Source organism: Mixophyes fleayi, chromosome 4 (genome assembly GCF_038048845.1).
Source record: "Mixophyes fleayi isolate aMixFle1 chromosome 4, aMixFle1.hap1, whole genome shotgun sequence".
Lineage (NCBI taxonomy): Eukaryota > Metazoa > Chordata > Amphibia > Anura > Limnodynastidae > Mixophyes > Mixophyes fleayi.
This window is the reverse complement of record NC_134405.1, coordinates 49,285,426-49,303,815: the sequence shown is the minus strand read 5'-3', so window position 1 is coordinate 49,303,815 and position 18,390 is coordinate 49,285,426. Positions and strand designations below refer to the sequence as shown.

The window sequence follows — 18,390 nt, the reverse complement described above, 5'->3', positions numbered from 1 at the left end:
ATGCAGAGCATTGCACCACCAGCAGCTTTACTTTCAGAGACATGCAGACCATTGCACCACCACCAGCTTTACTTTCACACATGCAGAGTATTGCAGCACCATCAGTTTTACTTTCAGGAACATGCAGAGCATTGTAGCACACCAGCTTTACGTTCATTGACATGCAGAGCATTGCACGACCACCAGCTGTTCTTTCAGAGACATGCAGAGCATTGCACCACCACCAGCTTTACTTTAATTGACATGCAGAGCATTTCACCACCAGCAGCTTTACTTTCAGTAATATGCAAAGCATTGCACTACCAACCCCTTCACTTTCAGACATGCAGAGCATTGCACCCCAGCCCTTTCACTCTCAGAGACATGTAGAGCATTGTGCTGTATCTCCTGTTACTGACGATAAAGCTCACTACACATTCCAAGACTACAGAGCATTACAACAGCACCTCTCCCTATTACTAGTTTGCAGAGCATTAAGCATTATATCCTTTCTCCTGCAAAACATCAACAAGCTATTTTTTGCCTGTGACCCTTACAGAATACCAATCCCTAACCACCCGTATGTCGCAGAGACTCTTTTCCGATGCTAGAGACATGCAAAATAGTACATCACTTAACCCCCGGTGTGCCAGAGACCTACACAATATAATAACTGTATTATCACGCCCTTGATGTATGAGGCATCACTTAGAGCCATCTAACAAGGACATGCAGAGCATTACTCCTCCTACATCCTGCAGAGTATCACATCGCTACCAATTTCCCAGTGTGATATACAGATCATTACACCACATGCATGCACACTACTTACACAAGTGCACACTAACCTGCAGCTCATCACCCCGAAACGGAGCTACCGAGTGCAGTGTACAGGGTTAGATGATATTTCAGCGTGCAGACAATCAGGTGCTCATAGTAAGTTGAACACAAATTGCACACACACACACCACTATTTTCGAACTAGTGCTTTGTGCGCTTGCACAGAAGTAAAACAGTGTATTATACGCTAGAAACGCTCCTCAATGCATACTTACCAATATTTAATATTTAAAAACTCCTCAAGAGGGAAGTGGGGGCGGGGGTGTAGTGACTATGAATGTAGGCTATGAAATCACATCATCAAGCCTCGCCTCCGCCCACTTTAATAACGAAATGGGTGGGATATGGGATCTGGGAAGAAGTCTCCTAGAATTTCCAAATATTATTCAATGCCTCGCCCACATATCCCATGTTCATTGCCAAGCCCACATATTCCATGCCCAATGCCATGCTCACATATCCCATGCCCAATGCCACTCTCCAATATCCCATGTCCAGTGCCACGCTCACATATTCCATGTCCAGTACCATGCCCACATATCCCATGTCCAATGCCACACTCACATATCCCATGTCCAGTGCCATGCCCACATATCCCATATCCAATGCCACACTCACGTATCCCATGCCCACATATCCCATGTCCAATGCCTTGCTCATAAATCCCATGCCCAATGCCACGCTCACATATCCCATGCCCAATGCCACTCTCCAATATCCCATGTCCAGTGCCACGCTCACATATTCCATGTCCAGTACCATGCCCACATATCCCATGTCCAATGCCTTGCTCATAAATCCCATGCCCAATGCCACGCCCACGAATCCCATGCCTAATACCACAGCCCCATATCCCGTAATATAACAATATTTTTACAAATCTTCCAGGGACACTTTGCTGCTGACTCGGTGCATCTACAGACCATGGAGCACTAAAGTCCTCATCATGTCATGTTTACTGATCTTGATTGTCTTTAAATTTTAATAATCCTACTCAGTAAATGTGACCTGTTATTGTGGGTTGACTATTAGAAATTGACAATTAAAATGTTGAAAATCACAACATCTACACCATAATGTTGACGGCTTGATCGCAGCGCTTGAGTTCAAGCCATATGAAATCCCCATATCATAAATTTGATTAATGCCGTAAGAGCTCATTTTGCGCCAGGAGCTCTTAGGAGCTAGTCTTGCATCACCAATCTGGTTTTTTTTTATTCTGCCACAAGTCCTTGGATGTATTGCATTTGACAATCCTGGATATAGGTAAGAAACATAGAAGGTGAGAGTAGTGTAGGGGTGTTGTTATTTCAACTAAAATAATGTTTACACTGGTGTCTGGGTTTTATTGAAAACATTTTCCTGGTGCACTACAGGTCTCAGTGGGCCCTGGGTGCCATCATGCCCAGACACTTAATGGCAACCTGGGCATGCTGGGACCTGTAGTGCACCAGGGACATAATGCTTTTATACATAATAAAATTATTATTACCCCACACCCACCTGAGGGGGGGTGTCAGCATTTTTTTCTCCGTGGATTCATTCTCAGTAGGGAATCCCTGAGGAATCCAGCCCGTGCTGACCAGCCTGGGACTGGTTTGGCTTTGGCAATATTACAGGCGGTTCCCACGCTGTAGGTTTCCCTGCTATAATGCCACCAAAGCGTAGTACTGATAATAGTCAAATCTGTCCCCCCGAATTTGCTAGTACCAGCCTTGGCTGGCAGCATTAGGGTTGGTTTAGCTGTTTGCAGTTGGGGACACGCTGATATTTTTTTATACATTTAGTTCAGTTTTCTTATTTTTTTCTTAGTCTCCTGTATTGCCGTTTTAAATCTTGTGCTTTATGTCGACATTTTGACTTTCAACTTTACAACCTGTAAACATTGTACAGGTTTTTAACTTTGTCGACCTAATGAACGTGTAGACATTCTGACTGTCGACCTTTTAACGGTGCCAACATTATGACAGTCAACCTTATGGCGTAGACTTTCTGACTTACAAAATTTGAACTGTCAACATTTCAACTACATCCCGTTATAGACTAACCAATGCATATAGATGGTAAGAACTGCATCTAACATACAGAAAAAAAGGGATTGTATTTTGCAGTTGGTCACTACTGAAAAATAGGGACATTTCCAGGGAGAAATCTTTAAAATTTGGGACTGTCCGTAGAAATCAGGGATATCTGGCAGCTATAATATCCCACTGACAATGGTTAGTCTCTATCTATAAAGGGTAAATTTACAGTTTAAGAGTAATTGCATGTATACAATTGCTCTACGTGTAGTGGAACCTGTTGCTAATTGCTACTGAATGAATTGTTGCTTAGGACAGAACGTAAATCTCCTTCCTCACTTAACAGTCTAAACCTTTCCAGACTGATTTTCAAAAGGAACTTGAGCCTCTTCCAGAGACCTGGGAAGGTCTCTGGAAAATGGTAAATCACTGTTTCAGACACGGGAGTACCCCTGTTTTAAAGGTCAATAAACGCTGTAAAAACATATTTTTGCTTCTAAGAGTATTGCATGTAATGATTTCAAAAGCTACATATAGGGCATACAGCTACAGTGAACACAGACATATACACCAAATAATAACCTACACCACAAGACTGAATGATTATAACAAAATAAAAAAACAAGACATAGTGGCCCTTCGGATGTAAGTCCATTTGCATGTCGTAAAAAATAGCTGTGCACATGCTCAGAAAAGAACATTACGTGAATGGATGCAATTGCATGCAATTCATGTCTGAGAGAAAATGACGCTATTGCCTATGACAGGGAGCAGAACTGGGGAGGAAAAGGTGGGATGAATGTAGGCAATGTACAATAAGGGAGTGCCGAGGACTTGCCAATGTAGATGCGACTAACTCATGTGCTTGGTTTTTCTTAAGTACGTGTTTTTTAGCCGTTGCAGGTGTAAATGCCAACTGATAGTGATGACTGTTACAGCAACGTCTTTATACTAAAACTTACACATATGCGGCCACTAGATAGCAAAGATAATGTGTTTACATTAAGAACATCCTGATTTATGTATTTAATGTTTTAATTAAAAAAAGGAATAAAATGTTTTAAAAACTTATTTTTATTAAAGATTACAGTATTATGAGTTGTTCTTTTATTTTATAGAATGTGTGTGCAGGCTGCGTCTAACCATGAATCAAGACCATTATGTACAACTATATGATGTGGAAACACATATGTCACATCACGGCACCCACCTCTGTGACATTATCTTGAATGCGTCTGGCAGGTAACACTGTACATTTTCCATCTGGAAGGGGTCAGCATCGCAAATTTTGTCATCCGTCCGTCCATAGTTTGCGTTTTCCACCATGATCACATCACTGCCCGGGCACCGCAACTCGATCGGGTATCCTTCACACGCCAACTCGCGCCGCATCAATCCAAATGGAAGAGCCGCCCGACTCAGGCCTGTAGAAAACAAAGTGTTGTCACTCAACAAACTTCTTAACAAGACCATAGCATACTGGTATGGAACTACACAAAAGTATCACAGAATGTGGCGTGATGGGTTAAATACAGGAGCCTATGTAAGATTGGCCATGGATTATTTTTGTGGTTACATAAATGGTAGGAAGTTTTTGGTCTGTCACCTCTTATCATATAGGCAAATATGCCCATAGATTATGAATCGATTTACTTATTTTACATGTATATAGCCCAAGAATATCGTCCATGCTGTAAAAATAACTGCATTATGATATAATAGTCTTGGTACTGAGAGCTTCCAATCTAGAGGGAAAGGAAACCAATTTTTCTTTTTGCGACTTGTTTTTAGCAACCACTGTTTTTACAATGACTAACGCAGGGTGTATGCAGCCTGTAGTACAGTTCAGGTTGGGTACGTTTTTCCAAAAACCTGACACGGTTGTCGGGTTTTTGGTAATCATAAAAACGATTACCACCGCACAGTTCCCCATCAGCTATACAGAATATCAAATGATTTACTTCTTAATGGTCAATAGACCGTTTATGCTGCTCATAGCAGAGTGCAGAATGTCCAATCATGGAGGAGAATGGATAAGAAAGTGCTCTGTTCAACCATCTGCTTGTCCCCTCCACTCCTAATGTTTACAAACAAATCTACTTCTCCAGCCCAGATGTTACTCATGTCATGATCTTATGCAACAACTTCAAATTACTGACCCGATATCATAGAGTGAGTGGTCCCAAATTAACCCACCATGTCAGATAATCATATTATAGAAATCGGGATTAATATTGAACTTGTTGGTAAAAACAGTTGAAAGATAATCACAGTTGACTTCTATTGTGCTGGCTATGCAGTCCTTTTAATGCTGTATCTTATCTAAAGGTATCTGTCCAGCAACATCTAGTGGAGTCATGTAGCTGGTGATGCACTCCGGTCCGATGTAGAGCCATTACCCAGCCACACACCCTCAGCAGAAAAAAATGATCATAAAATACTGCAAATGAAATCTACAACATAAACTACTGAAAGCACTACTAGAACACACAATCATTTCCAGGGTTGTTGCTAATAAAAAAGCTATGAGCCAATTAGACACCTTCTAGAGCTATATGATTAATTTATTTATCCTTATCTATACAACAGGCAAAGAAAGAGGGATAATTTAGGAGAAGCGAACGTGGATGGTGGGGTGGATGGTGGGGTGGGGGGGCTTTTGGTTAGGAGTTGGGACCAAAAGAAGGACTGTTCCTCCAAATGAAAAAAAGAACACAAATATATACACACACACATTTATGTCATACTTGCCTACTTTCTCCAAACATCCGGAAGACTCCTGAACTTCGGGTAGTTTTCCCAGACTTTCAGGACAGTAGACCACTTGTAAACAGGACAGGGCTTGGAATTGATGATGCAATTTGCATCATGAGGACTCTGGATGAGTCCTGATGATACGATTTGCGTCGTCATTGCTCCTCACTTTCTGCCCGAAAGTGTTGCATCTAGTTGCCGAGCAACCAGACACAAGCCCCACAGTGCAGAGCAACAGGGACGGCGCCTGACAGTACTCCCTCCACCTCCTCTGTCTGAACGAAGTCTCTGTATGTTCTTATTAAATTGTTTCAAGAGTTGGGGAGTGTGCAGGTCTTCTTTATTAACCCAGGACCTCTTCTCCGGACCGAAACCTTTCCAATGGACTAGATACTGGCGTTGTCATCGAAGACTACGAAAGTCCAGGATGTGGCTAACCTCATATTCCTTGCCAGAGGAAGTCCTTATGGGAGTGGGGTGGGAGGGCCCCTGGAAAAACTTGTTACGGACCAGAGGTTTGAGTAAGGACACATGAAAAGTGTTGTGAATTTTGAGGGAGGGAGGCAACGCTTAAATGTTACTAGGGTTGATAACATTGGTGATGGTAAATGGCCCGATAAAACGGGGAGCCAACTTCATTGACAGAATCAGAAGCCTTAGATTATGAGTGACGAGCCAAACCTTGTTTCCTACATGAATAGCAGGGAAGACCCTCTGGTGATCAGTATATTCCTTGTAACCGCCGCAGAGAGCTTAGTCTTGGTTTGATTCCAAATTCGGGCGAAATCCCGAACAAGAGTGTCAGCAGCTGGGACAGAGGAAGCGGGGTTGTAAGAAAAATTGGTAATGATGGGACCTTTGTTAGAAACGATAAAAAAGAGTAAAGAGCCTGTGGAGACGTGCAAGTGATTATTGTGAGAGAGTGCCACCCAAGGGAGAAGGTCGCTCCAGTTCGACTGATTTTCAGATGAGTAACAATGGAGAAAGAGTTCTAAGTTCAGGTCCACTCGTTCTGTCTACCCGTTGGTTTGTGGATTGTAACCAGACGACAATCTAAACTCAATCCCTAAATTCTTACAAAAGGCCCTCCAGAAGTGAGATATAAAATGAACTCCTCAATCCGAAATAATTTCCTGTGGGCAACCATGAAGTTGGAATATCTCCTTGATAAAGATGGTAGCCAACTAAGAAGCGGAGGGAAGACTCGTTAATGAAATTAAATGAGCATTTTCGAAAATTGATCTATTACCACCCAGATGACAGTGTATCCATGGCTTGAAGGAAGATCCGTAATAAAATCCATGGAGATGCTAGACCAAGGATGATCTATGACAGGTGAGAACGAAATAAAAATGGGAAAGGAAGGATGACCACCGAACATGGCAAGGGTTTATACACTGAGCAGTTTTAAAATAAGTGAGATTCTTGTTATCAGTATAAATATTAAAAGGATGCCAAGCTCCCTCCAGTAGATGACACCATTCTTCTAATGCAGACTTGATGCCAAAAAGTTTTTTTATCACCTGTACCGTAATTTCTCTCACAGGGGGAAAACTTCCTGAATAAGAATCTGTAGGGATGACACACCCCAGAAAAAGATACTTGGGAAAGAACGGCTCCAACTCCAATGGCAGAGGCATCAACCTCCAAAAAGAATAGTTTGAGCGGGTCAGGTTGTTTCAACACAGGGGTCTAAAGAGAAAACCTGCTTCAGTAAGTAGAAGGCAGTAACCGCCTCAGGTGACCAGGATCTAGGATTGGCGGATGTCCGGGTAAGATCAATAATAGGAGAAATGAGGGTGGAGAAATTATTAATAAATTGACTGTAATAACTGGCAAAGCCAATGAACCGTTGGATTGCCTTCCGACCCTGTGGCTGTGGCCAATCAATGATAGCCTTAAATTTTTCAGGGTCCATCTGTAAACCTAATCCAGAGAACAAATATCAGAGGAATAGTATCTGAAGAGAATCAAAAATGCACTTCTCCAATTTACAAAATTAGCAATGTTACCATAGGCGTCCTTGGACCTCTTTAACATGAAAATGCTGAGACACTAAATCCAGAGAGAAGGTCAGTATATGCAACTACGGATCGGTAGAGAGTGTCACAGAAGATTTAATTGACAAAGGCTTTCAGTTTATGCCTTTCAGCTTAAGCTGAAAGGCATTACAAAATATTCATAATGCCCATCACGGGCGTTAAAAGCCGTCTTGCACTTGTCTCCTTGCTATATCCGAATGAGATTTTAGGCTCATCACAGGTCAAGCTTAGTGAACACCTTAGAACCACTGATACGATCAAAAAATTCAAAAATGAGTGGTAGGGGTACTGATTTTTAATTGTTATGGCGTTTAACTGCCGATAGTTGATACATGGCTGTACGGATCTATTCTTGTTTTTAACAAAGAAAAATCCTACTCCAACAGGGGAGAACGACTTCCGGATAAAGCCTAGTTCCAGGTGTTCTGAGATGTACTGAGACATGGCCTCCTTCTCTGAAAGAGATAAGGGATAGACCCTACCCTTTGGGATTTGCTTACCAAGTATGAAAGTCTCCGAGGCGGCCTTATTAAAAACATCTCGAAAAGAGGCATAGATTCTGGGTAAAGCAGGTTCAGTAGCCAGAATGTTGCAAGAAGCCTGAAACCTGAGAGACTGTTTCCTGCAATGGGAACCCCAGGAAATAACGTGAGCATGATGGCAGTTAAATTGGGGGTGTGAGCTCTAAACCAAGGGAGCCCCAAAATAATGGGAATGACGGATCTGGGTAACACCAGGAAACTGATCCACTCTGAGTGTAAAACTCCTTCCTGCAGCCAAACGGGTTGGATAATGCCGGTGATGGAACCTTTGGTGACATGACTCCCGCCTACAGCAGTCAGGGAAAATGGCTGCGGCACGGTCTGCACAAGCAGATGGAGTTGTGAAGCCAGAGTGGCTGAGATGAAGTTCCCAGCAGAAACTCAATCAAAAAAGGCTAGTATTTTAGAAGGCCCACTTGGAGAAAAAAGAGTGACTGGCATCAGTAGAAGAACCCGAATCTCCTAGTGTGGCCTCCCTGAAAATGCCTAGGAGGGAGGTGTTTTCCGGTCTCTTGGGGCAAGTAGTCCAAAGATGTCAGGATTCACCAAAATACAAACAGAAATGATTCCTGAACCTTCTTTCAGGCTCCTTGGGGTAAGGTGCAAGTGGCCCATCTGCATCGATTTTTCGATCACAGGGTTCTGAAAGCACAAAGCGAGGCTTAGAGTAAGACGGCGAGAACAGTCTCGCTCCTGGACATGCTGTCTGAAGCGCAAATCTACCCGAATATACAAGTAGATGAGTGCATCAATGTCCAAAGACAGTTCCCTGGAGACCAATTCATCCTTGATGTGGTCATTGAGTCCCCACCAGAAGGTGGCAACAAGAGCCTCGTTGTTCCATTTCAACTCGGAAGCAAATGTATGAAACTGAACCGCATATTGACCGACTGGAAGAGAACTCTGGTGAATATTTAGAAGGCAGGATGCAGCTGAAAACACTCGACCGGGTTCATAGAAGATTCCACTGAAGGTGTCAATGAAGGTAGTGGAAATGTACAGCATAAGAATATCACCAGGCCCATCTTTTCCATTGGGCACGATGGGCAGCTGCCCGGGGGCCGCATGGGCAAAGGGGCCCCATAGGCACGGCTCTTAATGAGAATAAATAATCCTGCAAAAGAAAAAAACCTGCAAAAAAAACCTTCAAGGGTCACTGAGCAAGTACATCTATCTATCTCTATATATCTATATCTATATCTGTATCTGTATACATCTATATATCTATATCTATATCTAGGGGCCCCGGTGCACTGCTTTGCCTGGGGGCCCATAATGTTGTTAAGATGGCCCTGAATATCACGCTCCCCAGGGGGGCCCAAGCAAGCTCCTGTCTGGAAAGTAGAGAAATAATAAACACCACCTTGGCTCTCTCTAAAGCAAAGTTTTCAGGATTCAAACTAAATTGGCACACTGGTTGAGGAAACCTCTACATTTATTTGGGTCGTCATCATATTTCTCGGGTGGAGATTTCTGGAGGCAGGGGCCGAGGCAGGAAAAGAAAGAAAAGGACCTGTGACTGGAGAAGAGGCACCAGGTGGTGTCTGTGAAGATGCTAGGGAGCTCTGTAGTGAATCCAGACGTGATACCCAAGTCTGCACACACTACAGTAATTCAGCCTGTTCGGATTCTTGTTGATTGACCCGCCAGATCAGATTAATTAGTAAATCCCAGGCTGAAGGTTCCTCTGCACCATCCGACATAGCCAGAGTATACTGTCAGAGCACGGATAAATAGATGGTGCCTACTTGCTAAGGTAGACACTGCTACACCTGGAGGCGTTGAGTCTTACAGGCCCCTGGTCTTATCCAGGGACGCCTGCAAGGAAGTTTTGCTTTTTCCGCAAGGGATGCGCAAGTCGCGATTCTCCATGGCAGCTCCCATTAAAGTAGAGGAAGCATAGGTGATAAACAGTCCGAGATCAAGCCAAGCCGGGCAGTGAAGTACCAAGGGAGTTCCAGAAGGATGGTCAAACGAAGCCAAGGTCAAGTCAAACCAGAGAGCGGATCGTCAGGGATGATTCAAAAATAAGCCAAAAATAATCTGAGGTCTGAAGGTGTAACACGTACCCAAGGATCATCCAGAAAAGTAGTCAAGAAGTCAGGTCAGAAAGCCAATAGGAGCAGACAAGAATGCAGCAAACACTGGAGTATAGAGTGGTTCTAGAGTCCAGTTTATATAGAGTGGCCAGAAAGATGATTATCTGGCAGCGGTGACGTCACATGCTGCCGTGTGAAAACTAATGACCCATGGCTTAGCAACATGGATGTGACTGAGAGCTGAAAGTGTTGCCGAACAACCAGACGCGAGCCCCACAGTGGCAGACGACCGTTCCTGCGATGGAGTAGAGCGACAGGGATGGCCCCGGCCAAGGCTCCTTTCTTCTGTCAAAAAGGTTGCTTGCTTTTTTATTTTTATTTTTTAAAAACAAACAAACCAATATCCCTGCAATTTGCCAAACAAAAAATATCATGGGGGAAGCTGTGGAACTGTGGGGAAAAGTGGAGATTTCAGTTCCACTAATAAAAAAAAAAGAAAAATAGAAGTTAACATTAGACAACTGTATATTAGAGATGTACACTGACCCCCGTGTTTTGGTTTTGGAAGTGGTTTTGGTTTTAAAACGTCTTTGTTTTGGTTTTGTTACTGGTTTTGTCCAAAAATCCTGAAAGGTTTTGGATCTGCAGTTAATTACAAATAGGTAAAATTGTGTTATTTTGAGCTGTTTTTGCTCTTGTATTACGATTCATAGTTTTAACAGTCATTTACAGTCTATTTTCTTCACAACTGTCCAAATCTTCACCAGTTTTGGCCAAAGTATTGCTGCTGACCGTCTCCAATATGTCACACATACTGCCTAACACTTACCTATTTGGTGTATACTTGGTGTATCTTATTTTTTTTAAATGAAAATTTAATCGATGTAGACATCTTTGATGATGAGGGTGATGATAACATTGTCATTTGTCACCAATGAGGAAGATGACAAGTGACCACTGTTATCCAAATACCCATGATTCATTTGTTAACATCACTATCTGTTCTCCATGTCCATCTGATTGTTACTGCCTCTTCACTTTGCATGATACATGCCCTCTACTGTTCAAAATGTATTGTGTGCGTAGTCGATTGGTAAGAGATCTGGCAGAATAAAGGAGGATAGAATCCGTAGACGTAGTGTAGTACGGCACAGAGGAGCAAGATCAGTTAGCTGTAGAAACACTGCATGTAGAGAAGAATCCAAGTCGTATACAGTGGAACTCCAGGTCAGATACACTGAAAACACACCATACTCAGGAGAGACGCTGGGTGGTATACACAGGTGAACAGGCAGCAGCATAGTCAATAAGGAAATCCAGGTCAGATACACAGGTACAGAGGCAGCAGCGGATCCAGAAGCAGAGGGTAAACAAGCCAAAGGTAATACACAAGGAAACACCAGAAACAGCACAGGATACACAGGGAGAGCCAGACACAAAGTTGTAACTAGTTGCTCTGACGAGACTGCAGTGTCTAGGTGAGCTTTATATAGTCTGCAGATAGTATATACCGCCTCCCAGCCACGATCATGTGACCTCCCAAACCATGAAGTGCTGAGCTGTACACAGAGTCAGAGAAATCAGCAGCACAGGAGCAAATAAGTTTGTAAAAGGTATCTACTTGTCTAACCCTCTACTGATACCGCTGTCCATCTAATGACATCTGATTGTTACTCCCTCTTCACTCTCCATGATGCATGCTGTCTAATGTTCCAAAGTTAGTGTGTGTAGTGTTTTTACATTTTATCTCTTGCACCTTACAACTCCCTACACAGTTTTGTTTAATTTATCTAATGGGTTTGCTTCAGTTGGTGGCATTTCAGATTACATTTTTTTGCAGCAGTTGCAATGTTCTACATGCGGTCGCTGAATATTGAAAATAGCCAGAAAAAACCCTCACACGCAAACACCCTTTTTTTCCCACTTCCCATATAGATTTCACTGATTGACCCTTAACAACTTCACAAGTATTGAAAAATACCAAAAGTTTATAATATAGTAGTGTTTTGGATGGGTTCTGCTGCTGACCCACACATACAAATACCCAGTTTTTCTCACTTAATACAGATTTCACTTCCACACACAACTAGAAAAACTTAACATTTTAAAATAAATAAATCTAATTGTGTTTTGGGTACTGCTGCTAATAGTCATACAGCAAAAGCACATTGTTTTTTCTCCACTAAATACTAATTAGTTCAGAATGATGTCTAACTCATATAGTAGTATATATGGAACATTGATTTGTAAAGAATTCTAACTCATTGATCTCCAGAGAACTAAACTGCATTAAAATAAATTATAATCAATCACAGCTATTCTATTCTTTCCTCTGTCCCTTGCACCCTGTCTAATGCTGTAGTCTATTTTAAATGGGATTTTCACAGGAGAGCACTGCAGCTCACATATTCCCTACATGCTATCTGTTGTAAAGTGGCAGATAAGAACACGACCGACGGTTATATATAGAAGATATCGATCCAAAACTCGCGAGATCCGACATTTTCCCAGAAATAATGATTTGCCTCGTTTTCAGATCCGGTTTGGCAGTCATCATATGTTTCAATCGGAACCCCAAATCTCAGATCTGTCGGATTGGCCACAGACCTCTAAGAGAGGTATCAACCTTATCAACATATCTCCAATACCCTCTCTTCCCTTCTCCTGTGCACTATGGAATGCCAGATCTGTCTGCAACGAATTTACATCCATCCATGATCTATTCATTTCTGAATCCCTCAACCTCATTGCCATTACAGAAACTTGGCTCACCTCCTCTGACACTAAATCTCCTGCAGCTCTCTGCTATGGGGGACTCTCCCTCAGCCACACTCCCAGACCCGGAAACAGACAAGGTGGTGGAGTAGGCATTCTACTCTCTCCAAGCTGCACCTTCCAAGTCATACCCTCTAAACCTTCCCTCTCATTCTCTTCCTTGGAAGTCCACACTATCCGTCTATTTTATCCTCTCCACCTTTGTGTTGCTGTTACTTATCGCCCCCTAGGTCCAGTTTCCCAGTTCCTTGACAACTTTGCATCCTGGCTCACTTATTTCCTATCCTTTGATCTGCATACACTCATACTAGTTGATTTCAACATTCTCATTGATAATCCCACTGTCTCTTCTGCCACTAAACTTCTTTCACTTACTTCCTCCTTTGGCCTCTCCCAATGGACCTCATCTCCCACCCACTTTGATGGGCACTCCCTTGACCTTGTCTTCTCCCGCTACCGCTCCATCTCTAATTTCTCCAATTTAGCCTTCCCACTCTCCGACCACAACCTCCTTTCCTTCAGCCTTACCTTACCTCATGCCCTTCCCTCTGCACCCAAATACACATGTACACAACAAAACCTAAGTACTCTTAACCCAATCCACTTCTCATTTTCACTAAAACAACTATTTTCTCCAATAACTGCATTGTCCTATCCTAATCAGGCTGCCTTTTTCTATAACAAAACACTCACTTCATCCCTAGACAATGCAACTCCAGCTACTACATATAGTCTCCGACGATCTAAATCCCAGCCATGGCACAACAAACAGACCCGCTACCTGCAAAAGTGCTGCCGCACTGCAGAGCGCCACTAGAGGAAATCTCGCTCCTATCCCGATTTCCTCCATTATAAATTCATCCTTTCATCTTACAGCACTGCCCTTTCAATTGACAAACAAACATTCTATAAAACTCTGATATCCACCAGGCTTCTAACCCACGTCGCCTCTTTGCCACCTTAAACTCACTTCTCTGCACACTTGCACCTCCTCCTCCTTCCTCCCTCACTGCCCATGATTTTGCCACCTGTTTCAAAGACTAAATGGACACCATTCAACAACCATTTCCTCATGCCAAATTCCACTCACTCTACCCATCTTTACCTACACTCCTCAATCCACCCTTAATTCATTGTCTCCAGTAACTGAAGACGAAGTTTCTGCACTCATTTTATCATCTCACTCTACAAGGTGTCCACTCAACCCTATTCACTCCCAACTTCTCCGCTCCCTCTCCTTCGTTGCATGCCCACCTCTAACTCACCTTTTCAACCTGTCTCTCTCCACTGCCACATTTCCATCCTCCTTTAAACATGCGTTCATCTCACCTATTCTAAAGAAACCATCTCTCGATTCAACCTCTCTTTCCAAATACCGCCCTATTTCTCTCCTCCCCTTTGCCTCCAAACTACTTGAGAGAATAGTGTACAAACGCCTGTCTCACTTTCTCTCCTCTCATTCCATTCTTAACTCTCTGCAATCAGGCTTCCGCCCCCAACATTCCACTGAAACTGCTCTCACAAAAGTGAACAATAATCTACTTACTGCAATATCTAATGGTAGTTTCTCCATACTCATTCTCCTAGACCTCTCTGCTGCTTTTGATATTGTTGATCACCCTCTTCTCCTACACAGCCTTCACTCCATTGGCCTTCATGACACAGTCCTTTGCTGGTTCACCTACTACTTATCGAACCGCTCCTTTAGTGTTTCTACCTCTGGCACATCCTCCCCTCCACTCCCACTATCTTTTGGGGTCTCACAAGGCTCTGTTCTTGGCCCTTTAATTTTTCATTGTACATCTCTTCTCTTGGGGCACTAATTCACTCATTCAGCCTCCAATACCACCTCTACGCCGATGACACCCAAATCTATATCTCTTCCCCTGACCTTTATCCTTCTGTACTACCTCGTGTAACCAACTGTCTTTCTGCTATCTCCACATGGATGTTCCAATGCTACCTAAAGCTCAACATGTCCAAAACAGAGCTTATTATCTTCCTACCTGCCCTCAAATATCCCTCACTGTCAATAACACCACAATTTCCTCAGTCTCCCAAGCCAGCTGTCTTGGTGTCACACTTGACTTTGCCATCTGCTTTATTCCTCACATCCAGACTCTCTCCCAGTCCTGTCAACTCCACCTTAAAAACATTGCCAGAATACGCCCTTTTCTTACTCAACATGCTACCAAAACTCTTATCCATTCTCTCATCATCTCCCGTCTTGACTATTGCAACCTCCTGCAATCTGGCATTCCTGATACCCAGATATTCACACTTTAATCCATCCTAAATGCTGCTGCAAGAATGATCTTCCTCTCTCACAGCTCCACATCTGCTGCACCACTTTGCAAATCCCTACACTGGCTCCCTGTGTCCTCCAGAATCAAATTGAAATTACTCACGCTTACCTACAAAGCCCTCAACACACCCCTGCATACATCTCAAATCTCATATCAAAATACTCTCACTCCCGCCCTCTTAGATCTACCTCTGATCTGTGCCTTGTCTCGTCTCTGATAACCACCTCTCACTCCCACCTACAAGACTTCTCCCATGCTGCTCCCCATTTATGGAATTCTCTACCACGCTCAATCAGACTTTCCCACAGCCTTCAAATCTTTAGATCCTCTTTGAAAACCAATCTCTTTTTTAGAGGTGACCTTATCCTCGATAACACTATTCACACTAATGCACCCTCACAATTATCCCAATCTTGACTCTGAGCCACACTCATTCCTCTTGTTTCAGCTATGCCCTCTTCCCCTTAGAATGTAAGCTCTCTAACGAGCAGGGTCCTTCATACCCTTTGTTTTCATGTCTCCATTCATTTTGTCTGCTTTGTCTGTTCTTGTTTTACGTATGTCCTTCTTGATATATGACCTTATCTTCCCTACTGTACGGTGCTGCGGATCACTGTAGCACCTTACAAATATACAATAATAATAAGAGAGGAATTAGGTGTTCAACTGTCAGTCTGCATGTAAAGGCTAGAGACAGGATTACACAAATGTATAGCAGTGCACCCAGGTTAAGGTATACAGGTGTAAGACATGTATGACAATGTAAAAATATAAATTTGTAATTTAAATAACATGCTTTGTAAAAGGTTTGAAAGTGTCTTTTCCACAGCTAACAGCAAAGCTGATAGGGTTTGTCTGCAGTGAAGAGCAATTACAGAACACCTGCAGAGAACTCCTTTTTAAAGGCAAGTTGGGGATGTCCCCTGTCCATCAGTCTAAGGCTTTTGGAGGAGTCGTAAGCATAAAATCCTGTATTATGCTACTGTGCATTGCGACCGATGTCAAACAGTGGCCGGTGACCAGACAGGAAAAGTATGTCTAGTCTGTGTTAGGTTGCCTGGTGTCACCCTGACGAAGTGTAAGCCGCTTAATGTGATGGAACAATAAAAGTACTGTGTATACAAAAGTAAGTTGTCCATGTGTGCAGCAGCAGAAGGGTGCCATGTCAATATATATATATATATATATATATATATATATATATATATATATATATATATTCAATAACTGTGATATAATGGCATGTGGTAGCTATTGTTGGTTTTGACAGTGCTATCAGCGATGGTAATGCTTTGGTGTATTATTGGGCAATGTAGAAAAATCCCTTTCACCAGCAAACACTATTGGACTTTTACACTATTGATATATCAGTCCCTCATATTCTTATACCAGCCTTTCCCCCTCCCATATAACATACCAACAATGAGGTCCCATTCATGATTTACCATTGTGTGCTGCCCACTTGAAATAACACCCATTCCAATCAACATAATGTACCAACTTTATCTAGTCCTAGGCTACAGCTATACTCTTGAACAGTCCAGTAGAACCCATACGATGTCCACTGCTGTCTCTAAAAATGCCCAAATATGTTCCCCAAAACCCCACATATTACACAGTTACTCACTTACAAAATATTGTATACAGGTCTGCATTTAGCACCATGGCAGAACTACCACCATTGCAGGGGGTGTGGTGGTAATGGGGCACAGGAGTGAGGCAGTGTCACAGTGTATGAGCCAGTCCCACACATGCTTAGAAGAGCAGAGTGAAGGCCGCAGAGGGGGGCATTAATACCCCAAATTTAGCTCTGGGGTTCCATCCTTGATCTAGCAACTAAAGGCTTGTTCCACTTGCAAAAAGTGGTATGTGCAATAGTTTCTCATAAATACCCTCTAAGTAAACGTGACATTTCATGCTTATGGGAGCAACATAGAAAATTTTAATTTTATTTAATTATTTGCAGAGCTTTTACATTTAGACATTTGTAGCCAGGCTGTGTTGTATACCATGAATTTATTTGAGGAGAGAAACCAGTTTAGTGACAGTGGTATATGTAATCTATGGCAGTTGACACAGGAGTCCAACCTATTACAATGCCACTTTATTCACCATTTGAGTAAAATTTGTCATATGGTCCATAGGCTCACAATGTCACATTCTCCCTTGTTCTAGCCCTGTCTAGAGACAGCTGTGGTCACCACGCCAAGTACTGGAAAATAGTAGGAGATGTTTAATGGCCCTGGTCAGAGTTAAATAGCTGGAGGTGCTTGGCGGATATTTTGGAATACATGGTGTGAGCTAGGGCCATGGAAGACTTCCATCTTACTAGAGTTTAGACGCTTTCATTAAATACGGTCAGACCACCACAGAGATGTAGACATTGCTGTTGTAGTTTACACCTGTTGTTTATTCAAGTTTGTGCGCTGTTGAAACTTGCAGTAAGTTTATTTGGCGACAGAATTGTTTTTTTTTGCATTAATATAGATAACTTTGCCTTCAGCAATCATTTGCTGTCCACAGATGTCTGTTCTTCCATTGACTGGGCATGACAGGTCCTATATCAGAATTATTACTGTTGTTAAATGTGCTCAGATGGCTTTTGAACTTGCCTCTTCGAAGTCAAAATTGAGCATATGTTTTATATATATTGGGTAATTTCCAAAGCTTAAGTACAACAGTGTGGTGCTGTGTATTTGTAATCCAAAAATGCCTTTGTTTTCTTTCTGCACATACATAGCAGCAAGCTTCACATTACATGCTTTCATAGTTGCCTACTCTACCAGAAGATGTTGGAATCAGGGGAGACCTCCTCTAAATACATAGGGGCTAGGGACTCCGCTGATCCATTCGGAATTTCAAAAGTTTATGTCTGCTGCACACCTGCCTAAACTACCTCCCCGCAAAGTGGCCCAATTTATTCTGGTTTCCCATCTCTGCACCCTCTTTATTTCCATACTGGAAAGTTGTCTGCGGTCCAGGGACTCCCTAGAAGCGAGGATTACTGTTATCCACAAAGAAGGGAAGGATGCTTACAGCTGTACCAGTTATCGCTCAATCTTCCTACTCAACATTGATGTTAAGCTTGAGAT

The 18,390-nt window shown here is 42.6% G+C and overlaps 1 protein-coding gene and 1 long non-coding RNA gene across 4 annotated transcripts in view; one reads left to right on the top strand and one right to left on the bottom strand.

Moving 5' to 3' along the window:
• LOC142151357 (uncharacterized) overlaps positions 1 to 16,203 on the top strand; it is an 82,333-nt gene extending 66,130 nt beyond the window's left edge. Inside the window, exon 5 of the long non-coding RNA XR_012691183.1 lies at positions 16,128 to 16,203. This is a non-coding gene — a long non-coding RNA (uncharacterized LOC142151357). The remainder of the gene's footprint in view (positions 1 to 16,127) is intronic.
• The window catches only part of ADGRL1 (adhesion G protein-coupled receptor L1), a 207,798-nt gene that overhangs the window by 71,215 nt on the left and 118,193 nt on the right, over positions 1 to 18,390 (bottom strand). For all 3 annotated transcript variants that reach the window (XM_075206898.1, XM_075206900.1, XM_075206899.1), the window contains exon 3: positions 4,051 to 4,264. In XM_075206898.1, the coding sequence (XP_075062999.1) occupies positions 4,051 to 4,264 (214 nt within the window). The remainder of the gene's footprint in view (positions 1 to 4,050; positions 4,265 to 18,390) is intronic.